General features: G+C 49.0%; 1 protein-coding gene across 1 annotated transcript in view; it reads right to left on the bottom strand.

Annotated features, from left to right (window-relative positions):
- Nucleotides 1–19,058: 19,058 nt before the first annotated feature.
- Nucleotides 19,059–22,507, bottom strand: part of cyp26b1 (cytochrome P450, family 26, subfamily b, polypeptide 1) — a 9,156-nt gene continuing 5,707 nt past the window's right edge. Inside the window, exons 3-7 of the mRNA XM_058066060.2 lie at nucleotides 21,723–21,841; nucleotides 21,494–21,650; nucleotides 21,265–21,420; nucleotides 20,564–20,848; nucleotides 19,059–20,486 (exon numbers count right to left, since the gene is read on the bottom strand). Of these exons, the coding sequence (XP_057922043.1) occupies nucleotides 20,094–20,486; nucleotides 20,564–20,848; nucleotides 21,265–21,420; nucleotides 21,494–21,650; nucleotides 21,723–21,841 (1,110 nt within the window). The 3' untranslated portion in view covers nucleotides 19,059–20,093. The remainder of the gene's footprint in view (nucleotides 20,487–20,563; nucleotides 20,849–21,264; nucleotides 21,421–21,493; nucleotides 21,651–21,722; nucleotides 21,842–22,507) is intronic.

The following is a 22,507-nucleotide window of genomic DNA, read 5'->3' as shown; positions in this document are numbered from 1 at the left end:
CCAACGTGGGCCCGAGCCCCGCTCTCCCACAGGAAGTGAGTCAGTCTTCATCGCCATTCTGACAGGCCCCGCCCCCTGTCTGCGCCTGTGTTGTCATTGGCCCTCTCTACCTGCACATGCGTCACCACCCATTAGAAGGTGGACAACAAACGTGCCATCATGTACACGCACGCTTCCTGTTGGAACCGCCATCTTTAAAGACGTGTCCACCTCCTCGCTGACCACAGATCCTTGGTTTCACGTGGAAAGAACAAGAGTCCATTCTTTATCCCTCAGCCTTCCCAGTGGGCGCCGCTTCCATTTTGGGAGTGCGGGGGTGGTGCCGCAACATGTCCGAGGACGAGTCTTCCGTTTGTTTTGACAACTTCACGAAGGGCTTGTTTCTTGACTGATGTTGCCATAGCGACCCATCAGAGTTTGCAACGGCCAGCTATCAATCACAAACCTCAGCACCGCCATGTTGACCGGCCTGTTAGCGTGGGGCTTATTATTGGATGGCACAGGCTTCAAAGATGCTCTGCTGCTGTGTCACCATGGCAACACGGAAGATGGATTCACGGGGCAACATCAGCACATGTTTTGGAAAAGGATTGGAAGGAAAAAAACTTCCAGCCGCCCCCTCACCCCCAACAAATGTCCCTCATGGCCCTGCGGCTCAGCGGTCGTCCGCCCCCTTGCTGAGGAACCCACCAAAACCTCCTCTTGGTGGCCGTAATTATGGGCAACTTGGTCTGTGTGGCATCTGTATAAATCAGCCAAAGCACGGAATATTCTCGGCGACATCTCATAAACAACAACTTTCCGTTCAAGCTTTGATGAGCGCCATCTGTCTTTTCTCCCGGGATTGTGACGCAACATTTTACGACGAGAAGAACAACTTTTCTTTTAGTCGTCTTCTCAGATTGGAAGTATTGACACCCTCCACCGCCCGGCTTCCTTCCCAAAGTCTTGTCCTTGGTGGCTTTGTGAGACAAGCCGACGGTATTCCACTCGCTATTCCGGCCTGATAAGGCAGACAGAGAGTCGGGATGTAATGACGGCATTACGCTCCACTGATAGCATTGAGCAGCGTCAATGGAGGCTGGGAGAAAGGAGGAGGAGATTGGATGATAGGAGGGAGTAGAGTTTCACGTCTTTCATGCGAAGGCGACTTGTTGCAGCATGAAATGGCGTCAAATCATTCATCAAATGCTAACTCTGTTTTTTTCTTAATGCCCGTAAATGTCGCTCGTCTGCGGCGGTTTAATCACCGAATCGCAGGTGCTGCCTCTGAACCAACAAGGAATGTTTGCACGAGACGCTCGGCCATCGATCAGACAGGGCGTGACTGACGCGGCGTGAAACGCACACTCTGGCCGTGTTTTTACTGGCTTAATTGGAGGAAATAGCCCGGCGTTGCAGACGGGCTAATGAGAGCCGCCGCACATCACGCCCAATGCGAGCCGAATGTGCTGCCAATGTTCAGGTGGGACGTGGGACGTACGCAAGCGAGTCCAACCTTCATGACCAAGCTCCATCACACACATACTTGGATGATGGTCATCCTGGTTCTGAGAACGCAGCCGGGTGAACATCAGGAGATAAAGCTGCTCTTTTTGAAAAGAGAAAAGGAAAAGGAAGACGGGATTGTCTTACAGCGCAGAGACGCTTCTTATCTGCGACCCCCTTTAAGCGCCTCGCTGTCTACCCTGCTTCCCCCCCACCCCGGTGTCCCGCTGTGTCCCAGCGTTGTTCTTGGCCTCTCTGGTTACTGTTAAAAGGCCAGAAGAAAGGACGACCAGAGAAGGAGGGAAGGGAACCATGACGGCGGACAAAAGAGACCACTTAAAACTTCCCTGAGGAACCCCCCTTCTTCCTATTGCCGCGTCCCTCGTCACCTCCTCTTCATCACAGCTTCGAGAAGGACATTACCTCCACCGAGGAGCGGATCTTTTGGTTGATCAGCTAAAATCTAGTACGCGACACGCCGCTTCCTGTTTAGTACGGCAAACGTGATGTTAGTCGCTGTTGTTTATGACTTCTTCTATGACCGCTAATGGGGGGCCGCTCGTGGGGGACCACTCGGGCCGCCATGTTGGCGGCGCCGCGGTCACATCCGTGCTAGGACTCCACGTTTTGATCCAGACACACGCACACGCACGCACACGTTTAAATCAGTTCATGTGTGCCATGTACAGTAAAGACGGCGTTTGGAGCCCACTAATGATCCCCTCCGGGCTTCATGGGGCCACTTAACACCAACACATGTCTCAGGTAACACACACACACACACACACACACCGGAACACCCAATCCTGCTAATACACATTACAACATACAGCAACATTCAACTGAGGTTAAAGGTCGGAGCTGTTGGCACCTTGTATAGGGTTTTACAGCCACACACACACACACACACACACACACACACACACACCTGCAAGGTATGTTGTCAGCAGTGTGTGTTTTATGCTTGTGTTCCCATGGCTTTACTGTCACATGACCTGGCCGTGGGTCCGACCCAGTGGCTTCCGCAGGTCTCGGCAGCGTGGCCGCACGATGTTGGACGCGGGACATCGGTATGAGCAGGAAGCAGAAGATCTGACTGTGGAAGCGGGCTTGATCCGTGTGCAGCCTCTAAATCTCTTCCAGGCGTTCCTTGGACGGGACAGGAATGGAAAAGAACTTTTTGGTCTTTCGGGTCCAAAGCTGTTAACAAGGATGTCTTTACACACGAAGACGTTAACCTTTGATTCCTTTCACACACGTCGCTGGCCTAATTAACGGACCAGCCAGCCACTGGACTATTATGGGATGCCGGGTCTTTCTTTGCTGCTCGCTGGTCACCGGGGAGTCGGCGCTGACACAATTCATCAGTTCTGATCCGCTTGATGGTCGGCCACTGTTCCCCAATTAGCATACCAAATGACTTGAATAAAAGACAGTTCACGCTGGGACCATCCACGTCTGACTCGCCGCCGCGGCAAAATGGCCACGGTTGCGTCTCTTACCTGTCAACCTTCCCGTTTTCACCGGGAAACAACCGGATCTTCCCTTCTTTGTCCGTGCAGGAGTCCTGTATTGTTGCCGTATTTTAACTGTTGCTTCTGCAGGAACATTTACCAACGTGCTAATGATGACACCATGTCATGTGGGCGAGTTCACAATCACTTCCTAACACCAACTAGTGTCCACCAGCATCTTCACCCCCTTGGCCTCCGTCTGTCGCCACCATCGCTCTTTTTTTTTTTTTTCTTTCCTCTCTCAGACTATGAAATCATTCTGCCGTCGTCTCTGCTTTACACATTGCGAGTGGCCGCTGGCTCGCCGCTCCAGAGGCGCCGCCAGCTGGAAGCACGTATGGGGAGGCCAGGAGAAGGAAGGCGGGAGTGTTGGAGGCGAGGCGCTCGTATGGTCGATGACAGACTGAGCGGGACCGTGAAAGAGGAGATGAAATAGAGGGGGTGTAACAGGAAGCTTTGTGTGAATAATAGAAGAATTTCTCTTCTTTTTATGAGTGTGTTTAAGAGGGTGAGGGGGGGTCAGGGAAAGGTCCAGAGGTTCATAAATGCTGCTCTTCCTGTGCAGCGACGCACTTCTGGCTTCTGTGTGTTTGAAGGCAAATAACTTGGCAGTAAACATGACACAGGCATACGTTTGTTGTAACGTGATCAATTGGATGTTTATAGCTCCACGGCCACTCGTCATGATGTAACACCGACGAAGAAGACATCAGACGCTTCTTTACCGTCACATATATGACGGACACACAATGCACACAATGTGAAAAATCAACAACAAAATCCTGACAAATATTTCCTTTCCCGTCTCACCTCCAGGCAACGGACGGCGCTCACCTTCCTCGGAGCGTGCCGGAGCACCGCAGGGTGACATGTAAGTGCTTTCTTTCTGAGTCATGAGGGTTTGTGTTCTGTGGAAAAGATGGATTTTTTCACCTTCCTGTCATCCATGAGTCGTGGAGTGGGAACATATTCAAACTGTTTAAATGATCTATAAACGTCACTCGTACCACTTAAGATGACGTGACACCACAGGATGTGCGTATGTGTGTTTATGTCACGTGTGATTTTGCATGTGAAAATCAGGAGATAAAATCACATTATGAAATACTTAAGGCTATGCCCACATTAATACAATTTTTTTGAAAAAAAAAATCATATTTTCCTTTGTGTTGGCCTTTTGTCTGCATGCAAATGTCCTTAAAAACTGAGCTTTTGTAAAAGGTGAAGGTTTTTGGAAACGTACGTGTGTAAACGTCGACCAAAGATACATAACCATGATGTACCGCTCCTGATTTGGGACCAGCCCCACTCGGACCTCCAGCTGGTGGGACAAGTTTTGGAAGAATAGTGAGAATGTTCCCAAGGATTGTGATTACGTTTGACTGAGCTGTTTCGCTTGCTACAGAGATGCCCGATCTTCCCGATCTTCCCGATTTCCTGACTGTGTGGCCTACATGATAACCACTTGTTCACCGTGCGGCAATATGTTTCATACATTGTCAATTTTATATTCAATAATTTGAGGACAATTGGTTAAAAAATGCTTCAAATTTTTTTAAAAATTTGCGGACAAATGTGAGAAACTACTGAAAAGTAGCTACTTTGCTAGCAGTCTGTTTACACGCGTCTTAGCCTGCAAATCGCCCTGTTTGTGCCGCCTTAACAGTCCACGGCTTCAGCGCTGCCGTTACTTTAGCATGCGCATGACATGCTATCTAATAATGATCTATAAATATTGATCTGAAATTGGAGGATAACGTCAAGAGGGTTTAGAGGGGGAGGGGGGGGACCAGTGGTGCAGCAGCATAATCCAGGGTTTATTAGAGTGTCAAAAATAGACATTTTTATGGGCGTCTCAGTTGCTTGTGTGTGTGTTTTTCCACTATTCGCTGGTGGTCCCGTAACCCCCACGGGTAGCGGGGATCTACTGTTCCAGTAGTAATGTGCAGACAATGTTCATGGACTTGAGGACGTTCTTGGCTCGACCTCTGCTTTTGAACAGAGCGTGTTTGTGTATAGTTTTGAATATGTGCTCACATTTGTGCTGTATTTTCACCGTTTTATGGATTTTATGTGTGTTTTAAGTGCAAAAACATTTCAGCAAGTTTATAAAGCTGAGGTAGTATTTTGTTGTTTCAGGTTTATATTTCTATTTCCTGCCTAAATGTAGCTTTTACATTCTATATTGTGGAGAAAATCATTACACTAAAGTTGACAGTGAGGAAACACCCGACATCCCTCCTGTCATTATTTCGCCCCGTTTCAGGGGTGCATCGCGAGCTCCCTCTCATCCCGGCGAAATACAGGCCACGCCCACGGGGTGGGGGCGGGTAGGGGTGGACGTCCCTCTAGTCGCAGCGCGTGCATGAGAGACATCTGCATGGCAGATTTTTATTGTTTCTTTTTGGAGTTGCTCTTTCATCCTGCTCCTTGTCATCTGAGGAACATCAAGCGTCGGTTCATGGAAATGTCAGGGCGGGGGGCGGTAAGGGGCTGCAGAGGGGCGGGGGTGCGGCGGCGGCAGCGGCGGCGGCGGCGCCTGGGCCAGCTACTGACCGGCGCTTTTCACATTTACAGCTGAATCACCTTTGCCGGATGACACACTTCCTGTTTAGTTGATTCTCATTGGTTGCTCATCAGGAGCTGAGTGACAAAGCGGAGAGTAATCCTTCACACACGGAGCATCTAAAAGTAGAAGAATATCAATAAATCCAATCCAGCTGCACGGGAGGTTAGCTGGTTTATGAACAGTCTGCCGAGGGTGACGACAAACGTACATCAAGGTCGCCACTGAAAGATGCTCTTTGTTCTCACGCTTGTGGCTGCAATTAAGACATTATCCTCCTTAAATTATCTTCTAATCATCACCCAGAGTGTCGCGCAATGGCTTCCAGGCCTCGCCGCTCAAGAAGACTTTCTGCTTTTCTAGCGTTCATCAAACGTCCCAGTGACGCCTGAACGCACTCACACTCATCCTCATTGACATCGGAGGCCATGACGTCACGCTTTGGAGTCCAAACACCGACCGCATCGTGAACTTGACCCCCTCGCGCATCCAGGAATACGAGCACGAATCCGGAAGTCACACTCCGCCGATATCCTAGTGCACGGAGTGCAGAGGTCAAAGTTGACAGGTTAACTGAGGGGACTAACAGCAACTGAAGAAGGGGGGGGGGAGGACTTCTCCAATTTGCATCTGGCCTCCAGATGGTTTGTGAGTCATCCTGGGGTTAGACGCGCGCGCACACACACACACACACACACACACACACGTATAGAAGAGCAATTTTTGGCTTCTCCCGCTGAGACGAGATCATTCCCAGCTTAGGTCGATCTGGGGGTAAACCTGACACCTGACACACACACACACACACACACACACACACACACACAGCAGGCAAACAAACACAACTGTACACATCACATCCTCTGCTGCACACGTGGATGATTTCATACTCGATCTCGCTCACCTGAGCCCCTCCTTCCTCGCCGTGGATGATCGATGGCAGGCGATAGATGGATGATCAATGTTGTGGATGAATAAAAGGAAGATAAGGATGCTGACGTCACAGTCTAGCAGACTAAATAAGGAGATGAAGCTGATAAGTAGAATGGTACTGGCGTGATGCTCACAGTGCTGAGGTAAGAAACGATAAGACAAGGTCAAAATGTGCAGCGTGACAATGAAATCATATCTCATCATCTCACACACACACAGGTCACAACCTTCCATGGCTTCCTGGAACTCTTGTGTAACTGCCATGTTTTGTTATTGTGTGCTTGTGTGTGTGTGTGTGTGTCAGACACACATTTGCAGATGTTTGTGTGGTTATGTTGTTTTGATGTCCTCCATGTTGTTTTTGGTTTGCCAGGGAAGTTGTGCATGATTTTGGCTTTCTGGACAAACAAGTCAGCTGTTAATCACCAGTTTGTGTGTGTGTGTCTGTGTGTGCACACGCACGTGTTTGTGTGTCCCTTGGCCTCCGCAAACCCTCAATCTCCCGCTTGATTTCATTTCCATCTGAGTGTGTGTGGATGTGTTCATCGAAAAGAAGTGGAAAAATATTGCCTAAAATGTCTTCTCCGCTTCCTTGTATCTTTTTTTTTTTTAATTTATTGAAACACATCGCACATGCTAATGCTAATGCTAATGCACAGGATCCATACGCATTTCTAACGATGACGGATTCCAAGACCAAGTCAGCTTCACAGAGCAGTGCTTCCTCTACGTTTACAACTTTGGCTGAGGAACGTAGCTTACAGATATGGACCCAAACAGTTGCTCCGATCGATCGGCCACTGATCAATATCGTCCGTAAAAAACATGTGATCAGCATGTGGCGCCAAACGCCATTCAAAGCCAATTACAGAATTACAGGCACACTTTGTCATGTACTGCCACGATAGTGACACACGGAAGTTTGATCCCGGAAAAGCGTGCCTTACTCACGGCAGTTAGTAAATCCATATTTATATTTACTAGATATAAATATAAAAGACGTATAAATGCATTTTGGGGAGCTAGGGAAAAAAACATATAAATGTGTCTGCAAGTATGATTATTTTAATAACCGATTAATCTGTTTGATAAATCGATTAATCTGATTTTTTTAAACACGGTTTTAATTTCTTATATTCTAATATTCTTTGTGTGTCAGCTTTAGTAGAACAATAAATGTACACTAAAATACAATCACGATCATTTTCTTAGTCGATTAATCTGAAGCTTGTTGTTTCAATTAATTGAGTAATCTTTAAGTCCATAAATGGAGCAAATGAATATGAAGAAAACATCTCCAGTTGGTGGTTGGGTCCACAACATGTCAGAAAAGAGGGAAAAATGTTTCCAAGCCGAGTCAAAGCTGATATGTGTGAATATCTTGTTAATAATAGGTCTGCTTTCATGGATGGTATGTGAAGGCAGCTTTATTTAGTTCATTGAAATTGTTTTTGTTATTTCCGTCTTGGACCAAAAAGCCCGCATCCTGGCGCGGGAAGACGCCTCATTATTTTTGATGAAGCTCAATAAAAAGCACATTCCTTCATGCCTTCATAGTGTTGCCCATGTTTATAGTGCGATCCTTCCTTTGATATACCTGCCGTGATGATGACCAAGCGCTCGTAAACATCGCTGAACGGCCGCCTCATCACGCCAACCCACGAGGGCGGAGCTACATCTAACAGGTGTTGGCCCACTTAAAGGAGCGCCATGTTCGCATGAGCCAATGTAGACTTTGCGCCACTTGGTGAACCGCTTTGCAAAACACACACACACGTGTCTTACCCTCGTGCACGCTCACACTCACGTGCACACATGTGATATCTGTGAAATGTCTGCGGTTGTACTGTCCGTCCAACGTCAGTAACGTTAACCGCCGTGCTCCAGTCAAGGACGGGCGCCACACACATGTGTCCTTAGACAATTAATAGCGCTCAGCCTTGTGATTGGTCACCTTCCAGCGTGCACACACACGCACGCACACCATGTGTTTGTGTGCTCACACAAGTTTATTACGACGAGCCAACGTTTTTCTGGAGAATTAGGTGAGAGTTAACGACGATGCTGATGTGCCGCCGTTACGTAAAATCACACATGCTAACGCAGACACACACACAAAGTCGTGAAAACTGAGTCCTGTGGGGAGTTGAGAGTCGACAAGGTTAATAGGTGAAAACGATCTCACACACTCACGCACACACACACACACACACACACACACACTCAGGTCGAGAGGAGGTAATGATGACACTGTTGGCGCAATGTTCTCACACACACACACACACACACACACACTCAGGTCACACAGAGGCAAAAGTTGAGAAAAGAAGATTTTGGTTTTCTGTTGGAGCCCCGAGACCCATAAATAAAACACACACACACACACACACACACACTTTGAGCAGTGTAGTAACATAAACCGCAAGCAGACAAAATGTACGAATTGTGGCTCTAAAGTTCTATAAAGGATTTGTATGTAAATGTTACATTGTCTTTGTGGGACAAGCTTTGTCACGCTAGCATTGCTAGCATTGTTAGCATTGCTAGCACTAACATGCGTGTCACATTGTAAATGTGTGTGTGTGTGGTGGGGTGGAAGAGAGGGCAGTGCTGGGGGGCCGACAAGGCGCTGGGGTCTTGAGAGTCGTAAATGTAAAATATTGTGTGTGCGTGCGTGTGCACGTAGCGAGAGGTTATCCAAACAAAGCACTTGGATGTTAAGTTACGTGCCGACGATTCCTCCATCTTTTATTGGCTTGACTTCACCCGGTTACTCCATGCTCGGTCTCACGGTCCGTGTGTGTCCGTGTGTGTCCGTGTGTGTGCAAAAATAAGTGTTACGTTACACAGGGGGGCGGAAGACGGGGCTAAAGGTCAGCCAAAGAACAAGAGTGGGTCAGTGTGTGTGTGTGTGTGTGTGTGTGTGTCAGATGTTTGGCTTGTCCCCAAGAAGCTAACGATGACACGTCTGTCTTTTAATATTAAACACTTCCACTCAGCTGATCGTGTGTGTGCGTGTGTGTGCATGTGTGTGTGTGTGTTACACAACGGTGCACGTCTGTGAGAAAGGCGGGTCACAAGTTCAGCAGTTCAGCCCCCCGTGTGATGTTATGGGAGACTTGAAATGGCGAGGTGTGTGTGTGTGTGTGTGTGTGTGTAACAATGTGTCAAGGTGCGTTTAGGGTTACAGCTGGTAGGGGGGAGGCAGGATTTGGAGAGGGTGAGAATTTTGGGGTTGAAGAGAGGTGACGAGGTGAGCCGAGTGTTAGCGGGGCAGAAGGCGGCGGGAAAAGTTATTGGTGGAGAGAATGGAGTTCGAGGTCAAAAGGTGTCGGAGGACGCAGAGGAGAAGGTTAGCAGGACGAAAGTGGACATGATGGAGACTGCTTCATGTCTTCTGGACCAGTCACCCAGTCTACCTCAAGTATTCCCTGTCATCGCTGTAGACCAGGCATGAGTAAACGATGGCCTGTTCAGGTTTTTAATCCGGCCCATCCAAATTGATACAATCAATCATAACCAATGACTACAAATTGTTGGTCGCTTCTCTGAGACCGCGTGTGTGTGCACTTAGAGAAGCAAGCTCTATATTTATATGTAAATATTATGGGGCATTTTGGTCCTCTTGCTGCACGGTGGTCAAGTGGTTAGCGTGCAGACCTCACAGCGAGGAGACACAAGTTCAATTCCACCCTTGGCCATCTCAGGAATGAATGCTAGGAGGACTGTCAACACTGACTGACTCATAATGCATTCATTCATTCATTTTCTACCGCTTAGGTGCTGGAGCCTATCCCAGCTGTCTTGGGGCGAGAGGCGGGGTCCACCCTGGACTGGTGGCCAGCCAATCCCAGGGCACATATAGACAAACAACCATTCACACTCACATTCATACCTATGGACAATTTGGAGTGGCCAATTAACCTAGCATGTTTTTGGAATGGGGGAGGAAACCGGAGTACCCGGAGAAAACCCACGCATGCACGGGGAGAACATGCAAACTCCACACAGAGATGGCCGAGGGTGGAATTGAACTTGAACTAGCTGTGAAGCCTGTGTGCTAACCACTCGTGCAGCCGTGGCTCATAATGGAAGTATTTAGAAAAGATGACCCCAAGAAGTTAAAGTGCAACTTGCTGTTCTAACTGTGGATTTGAATCCATGAAATTCGGGTTCTAACTGAGAGTTTTTTGTTTCTGATGTGTGATATGCGGAGGGGTAGCCGCCAGCGACCCGTCGCTTGCTTTCTGTGTCGCTAATGAAATGATGGTACTGTTGTTGCGCAACTACCGAGGTTGAGTGTTTTAGCCTTTTTCTTGAAGCTGGTAAAAGTAGCAAAGTAGTTTATTTGTAGGGATCCCCATTAAGATGTGCTGGTAAAAACAATGGCAGATTAGTGAACTATGGACGGAATCTAACAAATCAAATTTGACTTTGAAAATCCTTAGTTGAGGACAGCCCTAAATTGCAAACATGTGGAGGAGGTGGGATACCCAGCTGATACAAGGACAGAGGAAATGAATCCCGGTGAGGAGCAAAGATGTTCTCTTTCTCTGAATGATGTCAAAAAAGTGGTATCCTAGCTAGCATCGTCTTCCTGGGATTTTGTCTCCGTGTTTTCCGTCCGCTGAATAAGTACACTGCGTTTATAACGACTGCTTGCCCTTGAATTAGTTCAAGCATCTTAAAGCAGAGAGCGGCAGGCTTTGTAGCGCAGTGTTGACCATAAAGCGCTTGGCCCTCCTTCATTCACGATATTGTTCCGATGCAAACTTTGACGTGCGCACACGAACGCCGTCTCAGCATGCAGCTGTGATTTGAAATGTTTTCTAAGTATCTGCGAAGTTTGTCGGCGCTCCAGCTCCTTGTTATCCACACAAGGTTGACTGGAAGGCCAACGGGATATGGAAAAGTCAGGATACGCAAGTTCTAGTCGGCTGGAGAGCGCAAGTCTTCTCCTTCTCTCTTTTCACTTTCCCGTCAGGCATCATCAAACACTTTTGCCCTCTGGAAGACCTCAACACAAGCGTCCTTCAACTCCCCCCAACTATTCCAGTAATGTGGAAGTATTTAGGAGCGCTGGTGTCTCCCGGTGTCCTACAATAGTATTGTGGTTGGCTGCGGCCGCTCTCAGCCTGGCATGGAGGGACAAGCTGAAAGGGATCAAACCTCCGTGGCCGACCATCAACTTGGAGATACAATTGTTGTACATCATATCTTATATGTGTTTATTTATACATACAGCATAGATAGAAGCACCACCTGCTGCAATGGAGACTTGGATACCATCAGGGAAGTCAGGGGACTCCGAACACAAAAGACACAATTAGGGGGAACCGATACAACCACAGAACGTAACAATGGTCCTGAAACGCAGCGTGGTAGTTCGTGGGACCGCCCTGAAAAAAACGTGTTCACAACCTCTGAGTGGAGACGAGAACGCTTAGCAACCATTCTTAAAAAACCACGAGCAAGCGGGATGGAGTCGGGCAATCTGCTTCGCTTTTTAAGGACAGGCCTTTATGATGTGTTTATGACTGGTGTGTGTGTGTGTGTGAGCGTGCGTGTGCGCACGCGCACATGAACCCGCCATCATCTCTGAAGAAAATATCTCATCGCACTTCCTGTGTGGACATGGAGGACATTTTGGCATGCCTTATTGGAAATTGGCATATATGCTTGTGTGTGTGTGTGTGTGTATGTGTGTGTGTGTTTTTGTGCACACCAAGCCATGCCTTTAGTGCAGACAGATGCTGAATCCATTGATGGAGAATTAAAGCTATTACTTTTCTCTCTGCACAAATGTTGGCTCAATAAAGCTGCTGGCCAGGTAACACGAGGGCGGCATGGACACATAATTCCACATCAAACACGTCTTTTTATTTTCCTACAAGAGCGCTTTGTCCCTCGTCTCCCCCTTTGAAATGTTCAACTTTCATTTGCCGTAATCCCTCCATGCACACACACACGCATTTAAATTTACTTTACGTATAATTTACTTTAAGTATCACACAGAAACACTTCATTATATTGCAGGGCATTGACGTTTTAGGAGTGCACGCTCAATGCCTGCTTGGGACCCTAGAAAAAAATGGTCCCCCTAAAAGGACAAGATAGTAGACTCCAAAAAGAAGCTTGTTGATAAAAAGATTTAAATTCCTAAGAATACAAAAAAACACTTGCTTAATGCAAGGAAAGGGAGGAGCTGGTAAATGATGCCAAGGGAGTTGGGAGCACAGTCACCAAGAAAAGCATGAGTAACACACTTGGCTGGAATGGATTGCAACCCCGCGATGGCCGCAAGGCCCCCCTGCATGTACAGGCCAGTCTGAGGTTTGGCCATCAAAACCTGGATGAGTCAATCAAGGCTTGGAAGAATGCGACGTGATGATATGAGACCAAATTAGCGCTCTTTGCCATCAAGTGGAAGGCTTCGTAGCCGCGTACTGCATGCTAGCTTCCTTGGTTGACTGCGGAGAAAAAATAAACTGCTGCGGGAGTGTCTCTGAGCATGGCACCGAAACATGCACGTGTGTTCCAACGCATGCAAGCGCCAACATGGGACGGATGGGAAGGAGCGAAATCCAAAGAACAATTGTGTCCCTGTGAGGAACCGCAGCACCTGGGACCACTGTGGACTCATCGTAGTGTAAATAAATCCAACACAGATTGGGTCTTTTCCTGCCAGGACTGGAATGTAGCGTTATGCCTCACAAACGTGTCACATGACGCCCGTGATGAAGACTTCCTCTCTGACAGGCTGGATGATCCTCATGGACGCGTGTGGTCAAAGCTGGAAACGGAGAGGAAAAGGAGGAATGTTAACAGTCACGGTTATTTGAGGAATTCAGATAGCGTGAAATGAAAAAAGGAAAAGCATTCGGTTACGGGAATCCGACCGAGTGCTGACCGGCTCATTTTCAGAACTCCGACCGCAGCACAGAGGCGGAGTGTGTGTCTGATGTTTGCACGGCTTGGACTATTTGGCGGCGGAGAGCGGATACATTTCTCCGCTCGTCTTCCCGCAACATGACAGCGGAGAGTTTTAAGGGCCATAAACGCTCCTTGGACGCGGGCCCTTCTAAAAATAAGCAAACGGGTCAAAGATGTGGAGGTGTTGGATGGATGTCTTGATAGTCTGCGTCCTCCCGGAGTCTGTTTAGTCTGTTTCGTGGATGTCTATCAGCGACGCACGCAGCATCAGCACCAGCACCAGCACCAGCACCAGCCCCGTGCGCGTGCTCCGTCGGGGGTTAGGAGGTAACAAGATGGCAGTTACAAGACGGTCCCGCCTCCCCCGCACGACACGTCCAAACCTCTAATCAGGCCTCCTCTGGTCGCCAGAAGCAATCTGCTGTAAATCAGCTCCATAATCCTCTTGTGTGTCCTCAACTTGACTCCCGTTTGTCTCATCTGTTTGCTATTTGGCTGCGACCGTAAAACTCGTCCAGCACTCCCGATTCCACCCTCACCTGATCATCGCTCTCATCCCGCCAACATGGAGCGACCTCCGAAAGAGCTCGTCAGCGCTTTCAGTCACGTGATCAGCTCACCGCCTTTACGTTTTCTTTTTTGGACATTTTATTTTTTCCCTTTTCAGATGTTATTTATTTGAGCTTCTGGTTTGTCCTTCAGGTCAGAGCGAGTTCAGTGCCTGCATGGCCACCGCAGGACATCCCAAAACCACAGCTATGACTTCTTTCTGTCTTGCTCATGATGCATTCAGGACCCGTAGGAATGCCTGCCTCTGATCTGTTTGTTCAGATTGATGAGCTCTCTCCCTGCCGCAAAACAACGCTGTCTCCGTCGCGCAACTTTCTCCAGTTACTTGTGCGCGCACACACACACACACACACACACACACACACTGCTGAGTTCTACATTTGCGGGCTTCTATGAATAGCGAAGCTGACCAGAAGCATGCAGCATCCTTGGCCCCCGTCCAAGCTAAACTAAGTGTGTTTTGCTTGAGCTCAGTGATACAGACGCTCGCCAAAACAAGTCGTCTCGCTAAACGAGAAGACCGCCAGCCACGTGGAGGAGAGAGTGTGTGTCTGTGTGTGTCGTTGTGAATGTGACTCGTGTGAGAAGACCACTGTTTGTGTTTCTACAAGGGCCACAAAGGTCATCTTGTCTGTCCTGCTGCACCTTTAAAAGTTTGGAACGCAACCAATCAGAATCTTCCACTGCATCCGACCGCTACTTGATTGGTTTATCTTCATGCGTGTCTGTGACCTGACCTTCACGTGTGGGCTTCCTGTGAGCAAAGACTCTCGAACACGTGACTCTCCCACCCCCTGCTGGGACGTCACACGATCTGATGCATCATGGGAGTTACCCCACCTGATTGCGCCTTTCTTGCTCAACTGGAAAATAGCAAATGATGTAATAATAAACAAGACATTAGCGAGGACACGCCCCCTCTCGCCCACAGATGTAGCGTCATGGTAACGAGGCCTCCAGGATGCTCTGTTGTGGTCCGGATGACCGCAGTGTTGCTCACCAACCACTCTGCCTGTGTGCGGAATGGAATGAAGTGTGTATGGCTCGTACAAGTCCAAAAGGTAGTGACCCTCTAATCACATGACGTTATGTCCTCCCGCCGGGGAGACGGGTACACAAGCAGACGTGTGGACTGGAGGTTAATCGTAGCTCAGGTCTCGGATGGCTGCTGCATCCCCACAAGTCTAAATGTAGTACTTTGCTCAGTATACTTCACTCACGGGGATGGGGGCGTATTTGGAACGGTAAGTTGTGTAAAATGGGAGCAAAAATGCCACATATATTCAATGTTCTCGCATGTGGAAATTGCTCAAATATGTATTTCAGAGGGCGGCATGGCGGTCGAGTGGTTAGCACGCAGACCTCACAGCTAGGAGACCAGGGTTCAATTCCACCCTCGGCCATCTCAGTGTGGAGTTTGCATGTTCTCCCCGTGCATGCGTGGGTTTTCTCCGGGTACTTTGGTTTCCCTGGGGTGTACCTTGCCTCTCGCCCCAAGACAGCTGGGATAGGTTCCAGCACCCCTGCGACCCTTGTGAGGAAAAAGCGGTAGAAAATGAATGAATGAATCGTAAGAAAGTTCTGGAAGCAGCCAAAATCCGCCACTTTCCTCAGCGTTTGCTAACTAACCCTGTCGTTTTTCTCGAGTGGAGCTCGTATGGACACGAAAAATTTTGAGTTTGTCCTTCCCCTTCCCGTATGTAGCTGAAATAGCGACTATTGCGCAGTTACCATCTTGGCCATTTTGAGTGTAACATCCAGGTACTCAGTGTACTACATTTTGCCGTACTTTTCAGTGTGGACGCAGTTATGCACTGAAAAGACGAAGTGTAAGTACAGAAGTGTGCCAATTGAGACACTGTGTGTGTGTGTGTGTGTGTGTGTGTGTGTGTGTGTGTGTGCGCAGTCGTAACCGCAGCATAGCCCGAGGACGACGTCACTTGGCAGACGGACCCCAGCTCAAACGTTAGCGCCAGTTGGAGTGCCACAGCAGACGCACACGAGACACGCTTGTCATCAGCCAGCACCTTCACACACACACACACACAAGTACACACACACACACAAGTACACAAGTACGGCGAGTGCTACACACCACATCACACTGTTTTGGCTGCCACTTCAACATCTACCTGCTCTTCTCTATGCACGTTCTGTCTTCCAGTCTCCACTTTCTGTGCTGACTAGAAAACACGCACGTGCACGTGCACGTGCACACACACTTTTTCCACTCTCCCCACAACCTGATTGATGAGTGAAATAAATATTCTCGACTCGCCCATCTCTCTCCCCTTAACGCCACTGTCTTTAACAAAGACATCGCTGTTCATTTAGTAGCCCTCCACTTATTACACACACACACACACACACACACACACACACACACACACACACGCGCGTGTGCTGTGATACACGAGTGTTGTTCCAGAAAATCCCAGCACATCAGCAGTTTGTGCGACGCTTGCAGCAGCCAAGCAGGTCGCCTTGCGAGTGTAAATTAGCAACAGAAAGAGAAACGTTTCCATGAAAAAATGTGCGTGCGTGCGTGCGTGCGTGCGTGTATACTTCATTGCATTGAAGGCAGCAAAGCCCCGCCCCCTGTCCTCCGTGCAGGTCTCTGGTGGTTGGAGCTGTTTGCTCGTTGTTTCCATGCGGCTTATTTAAAGATGTAATAACGCCTACAGTGTGTGTCAAACATGTTGTGAGGTGTGATCGCCTACATGAACTTTTCGTCACCAAGTGGAGGACGAATATGAAATGTGTGCTGCCGTGGGCCAAAAACATCAGCAGAGATGTGCTGAGAGCGAGAAAGCAACCGATCTGTGACTCATTCTAGGTATTAGCCATGCCCCAACCCTGAGGGGAATCCTCAGCCAGCTGCTGTGGTTTTGGACCAGGCTACGTCCTGGAATATAATCTGGCTGTGACCGAGTCCAGACAGATTAATGGAGAGGACACAGAGCGTTTCTTCTCTTCAAACTGACCGCATGAAGATACTTTCACCATTCGGGTGTTCTGCCGGTCATTTAACCTGCTATTATGTACTATGTCGTTAAAAGATCGGCAGGCGTTCCAGGGGACGTTCTCAGCCAACGCCGCTGTAGTCTTTGGCGCAACGCAATGATTGTGTACATTGAACGTATGCGACTGGACTCGTTGCTCCTCATCTGCTCCATTCATAATGTCTCTGTTGGGAATGGCACGTTGGGACTTCACTCTGCTCCTCATAACATCAGCTCGACTTCTCTGATGACGTTGTGCAGATCGAGGGTGGCTGGCATCATCTAGGATGGCCAGCAGTTTGTCCAAAGACCGCCGCCCCAGCAGACCGCAGCGTAGTGGAGCATGCTGGGAGCAACCGACTGGTAGAACAGCTACAGGAGTTTTCTGCAGATGTTGGAAGTACAGTCTGTTCTGGGCCCATCCTGTACTGTACTGGTCTGGGTTGTTTGACCAGTTCAGCTTATCGTACAGCCACAGTTCCAGGTAGTTGTAGGAGTCAATTCATTCATGGGATGGCAACGGAGCCAACTTGGTGAGCCCTTGGTGGGCGAGGTTTGCTATGGGACGTCCTTGATTGAAACGGCAGCGATTGCTCGTTCTCCAGCTCATTTAGTTAAAAAAAAAGCATAGGAAATCCTGGTGCATGTGACAAATTCAGCATAAATACTTGTCCATAAATGTTCCTGTAACTTTCACTACAGTGTTGTGTCTGGCTTCTCCTGCTTGTTAAACCACTGACGCATGCATTACTGCTACCAAGTGGTGGGAAGCTGTATTTTAAGTGAACATCGCAAGTGGAACAGTCATATCTCTGGTGATATATATTGGGCTCTCGTAGCCCACCCATGCAAAACGGAAAGTTTTTGGCGGCCCTCTAGGTGGCGCTGCTGTGGTTAATAACCAGCTGTCAAAGGGCACAGCACCATTCCATGATTCCATTCACACTTGTGCATGCACACAATTTAGGGGAGTAATAAAATGACTGTAAGGCAATCACTCTTCGCGGGTTCTGACAGTTTTTTCCAACTGCTAAAATGCAATTTTGCAAACTCGACTGGTTTTATCATACTTGAGAGTTCACTAAAGCACACGCCCAAACTGCGTACTGCCTCATATCTTGGAAAACGAAGCATCAAAATTACATCAAAAAGGACATCAGCCAATCATGAAGTAAACAAGTAATCCAACTGATCCACATTGATATTGGGTGTACTACATAGCGTAAATGACAGTTTGGTTGCATACCTGCACTGCAGTCTAAATGTCCGGATGACACAGGCGTCTGTAAAAGCTGCAGTCTGTGTACTAGTGACTACATTTGTGTGCACAATAAATGAATGCAATTGTACCTCGCAAGGAGTTAATGACAGCAGCCACTTTCTACAAAATAATCAGAATGACTCCGAATAAGACCGGAAGTAATCAACAAAGTTAGGGAACTGTCAGTCAAATCTGAAAGTGGACAAGATGGGCGTTAAGGAGTTACAGCACAAAGGAGATGGAGGGGGATAGTTCTAGTGGGAGTACGTCCTAACTCTCTAATGTAGATTTTAGGTTTTCCACGCCATTGCAGCCCCCCACCCACCCCCACCCCCCGCCAAACACGCTCGAGGAAGCAGAACAAAGACGCCAAACAACCCTGATCATTCACGTTGTTCTATTGATTGCTGGGATCCACTTTCACGTTTCCATTTTCACTTCATGCCCTTGTCGATGAAGTCATGTCATCATCATGGACCCCCCCCGCTGGCTTCAGGGGTCATGGGTCATCATCTTATACAAAATCAATACATCGGCATCTCAGGTGAGCCGGTGTCACATGATATATTTCACTTCCTACGTGTCAGGTATTTGGTTTCCTTGTAGGTGTCCGCGTCTTGGCGTGTGTGCGGTCGTGTGTGTGTTACTGTGTGTATCTCTCTTTGTGTTAATGTGAGTGTGTGCAAGGTTCCGCCCGGTGTTTGACAGTCAACTTGACCTATGACCTCATGAAAGTGACCTTTCCCGGAGGACGTGATCTTGACGTTTGAGTGCAAAGTTGAGATGTTTTTTTCCACGTTTTATTACAGGAGTATACTGAACAAGGTTACAAAAAAAGTACAAATATGTACAATTGAAGAAATGTAGTCTCTTGTACTTCTAAAATATTCTAACCTCCAAGTGCTTTGTCTTCTTCCTCTCCTCTCTTTGTGTTCACGAGTCAGCAATTTGAACTATGAACATCCTATATCAATGCAGTATTTCCTTTCACGCTAACAAGAAGATAATAACATTAATATTAGGTTAGTAGTAGCAGATGGTTTTCCTTGCCGATACCAACAACGCTCCTTTTGCTTTTTACAAGATGCAGTTCTTAAATTTATTTCTTTATATTTATATACACATTGACTTGGTTGTTGACTATTTGCTGGTAAAGATGGTGCACATTAGTTTGGATATAGAAACCATAAAGAAGCAGCAACAACAATACTCTTCTTTCATGAACAACAACTCAGTGGTGTGGAGACCCTCAAACCTCATTGGTCCGTCCCTCTCGGGTTTTGGTTGGTTGGAGTTTGCCTAAGCTCCGCCCACCGATCTCATTCCAGTCACAAAGTGGCTTCAATGGAATCTTCTTTGTGTTGATATGTTGAGTGTTCGATGCTGGTTGGTTGCGTTGCCTCGTCTTCTCACAAACCATCACAGAGGATCAGAGGTTCAGCCAATCAGGAAATGCAAGACAAATCACCGAACTATGGGACATATTTTAGTTTTGGGGAACTGCAAGCAGGACGTCAAACACTTCAGCGGACCCCCGTTAGAAGTTTTTGTCCTCCTGTACCCTGTTTGATCCATCTCAGCTTCCCCAGAAGCTCCAATGATCCTCCTTAGCTTTGTGTGCACACATTTAGTTGGAGAAGAAGAAACAGATTAGAGCAGAACCTTTTTGGCAGCTTTTTCCTTTCTTGGAGGAAAGTCAACCAGCTGGAAGAGGAGGTGAAGACTCCTTCCATCTTTTTGTTTAGTCTTCAATGACGGAACAGAAGAAAATGTCTTGTCCTTGCTCTTCTCCCTTCATGACACGTTCTCCGCTAGCGTTCCGGCCTTCACACGGTGGCTCCGAGCAGCTCCTCCGACTTGGCCATGATCTCGTTCTGGTTGGAGTCCAGGCCGTAGAACTTGACTTTCAGCCCATCCACCGGGTGGACCACGGGTACAGTGACCACGCGGGGGAAGTGTCGCGAGGCCAGCTCGAAGCGGCTGGTGGCCGCCAGCTCGATGGCCAGGATGCGCAGGAAGAGGGTGGCCAGCTGCTTCCCCAGGCAGGAGCGCACACCGCCGCCGAAGGGGAGATAGTGGAAGCGCCCCTCCTTGTCTTCGCCACGCTCCTGGCTGAAACGGTCGGGGTCGAAGGCGTCGACGTCCTTAAACACGGACGACGTGTCGTGGGTGTCGCGGATGCTGTACATCACACTCCAGCCCTTTGGAATCTGCACCCCCTGGAAGACCAAACACGGCAAAGCTTAATCGGCATCAGCTTTACAGATGCCACGGCGGTCTTGCCTAGCTCACGTACGTCCAGCTCAAAGGTCTGCATGGCGGTCCGGTAGGCCCCCGACACGGGCGTGTAGAGCCTGAGGACCTCCTTGATGACGCAGTCCAGGTACTTGAGGCTGACGATGGTGTCCAATCGAAGCTCCCCCTCGGGGCACAGGCAGCCGTTGTGGAGGAAGCCCCGCCCCCTCAGCTCCTCCCGCAAACGTTCCAGGACGGCCGGGTGGCGTAGGAGCTGCATGATGAGGGAGGTGCTGGCGCTGGCCGTGGTGGCGAAGGCGGCGAAGATCAGCTCGATGGTGGACTCCTGTGAGAGGGGCGGCGGGAACATGTGATGTCACTGAAACGCTCGGAGAAGGAATGCTAACGTGCTAACTTTGGGGGGGGGGGGGGTTGTGTTATACATGCATGGGGCTCAGCAACAGGGCCTCCCCAGTTAACTGTGTGTGTGTGTGTGTGTGTGTGTGTGTGTGTGTGTGTGTGTACAGGAGGCCTCTTTCAGACCCCTCGCAGGGGGAGTGTTGACTTATTTTTGGCCCTGGACTTAACCCAGAAACCACATGGAGAGACAGAGTTGAGTTTCCACAGAATGACTTAAATACGTAAACAGAGGGTGTGGCGTACACCACCGTGTGTGTGTGTGCGTGTGTGTGTGTGTGTGTGTCTCATGGTGGATGATTGATGAGTGAAAGGACAAGCGTGTGTGTGGACTTTCTGTGTGACCTTGAGTTCCTGCATGGTGAGCTCGGCGCCGTTCTCTTTGGCGCTCTCCATGAGGACATCCAGGGCGTCGCTGTAATCTTTGCCGTGCGTACACAGCGGCTTCTCCCTGATGGCTTTCTCGATGCTCTTCTGTAGCGTGTCGCGTGCTCGGAGACCCTACACACGCACGCACACACGCAAGAAAAAGGTTCTCAATCTGCCCACACGCGTGGCAGCACGGTGTTCGTACCTTCCTGTACCCGCTGAAGGGCACGTCGATGGGCAGGCTGAAGAGGTTGTTGACAAAGTCCTGGAAGGTGGAGAAGAGGTGCCTCATCTCCTCTTCGGACACCCTGAAGCCCAGCAGCACCCTCACCGCCATGGTGAAGGACAACCTCTGGCTCTCCCTGCCGCAACGCCAGCATTCCCGCTTAGACGAGGTCAGCGCCGTGAGAGGTCTTGAAAGTGGATCTTCTTACCTGTACACGTTTATGGGCTCAGGGTTGGAGCTCCACACTCTCAGGCTCTCCTGGATCACCTGCTGGATTTTGGGAAGGTACGACTCCAAGGCCTCGTGGCTGAAGACTTTGGCAAACACCTGCGTGCACGAGGAAGACATCCAGTGACACAAGGACAACGTCTCCACGCTCCCTCGTCAGCAGCGGCGTCAGCCAAGTGCTTCTAGTTCCAGAGCGTTCCGAGACATTAGCGTTGCTGCGTCTCCACTGCCGCCGAGCCCCAAGGGCCCGCCGCTCACGGATCGTCTTACACGAGCTGCTCGCCAGCCTGACCGCGGGGGATTACGCACACGCTCTGACCTCAAAGCCGGTGTGCGCATGTCACCGCTTTTGTTGGGGTGTTTTTGGCCGGGTTTCCATATTTTGGTGTGATTTGAGGAAGGCCACGCCTCCATGAGGTGATGGAGAAGATGCTCAGCTTACAAACACACAAACGTATTCTGGCAATCAGTGTCTTCAATGTCCCACGTTAAGCATGGGGGGTCGGCTGGGGGGGGGGGGGTTGTTCAGCAGTCATTGTGCTGCACCACAAAAACGTGACTGTCTTTGTGTAGCCTCCGGCACACACACACACACGCACACACACACACACACACACACAGTGGTCCTAATAACGTCCATATGTGTTAAATTATGGGAGCCGCTGGTTCCTCAGACATGTAAAGACTCCTTTATTCTCCCCCCCCCTTGCTCACGCCAAGCCCCGCCCTCTCAGCCAAACTTGGAGCAGCCATGGTCATGTACGT

Source organism: Doryrhamphus excisus, linkage group LG2, assembly GCF_037039965.1.
Source record: "Doryrhamphus excisus strain RoL-2023G ecotype Guam linkage group LG2, RoL_Dexc_Guam_v1.1, whole genome shotgun sequence".
NCBI classification, from domain to species: domain Eukaryota; kingdom Metazoa; phylum Chordata; class Actinopteri; order Syngnathiformes; family Syngnathidae; genus Doryrhamphus; species Doryrhamphus excisus.
Note: the sequence above shows the minus strand (reverse complement) of the source record. Positions and strands in the feature narration are given on the sequence as shown.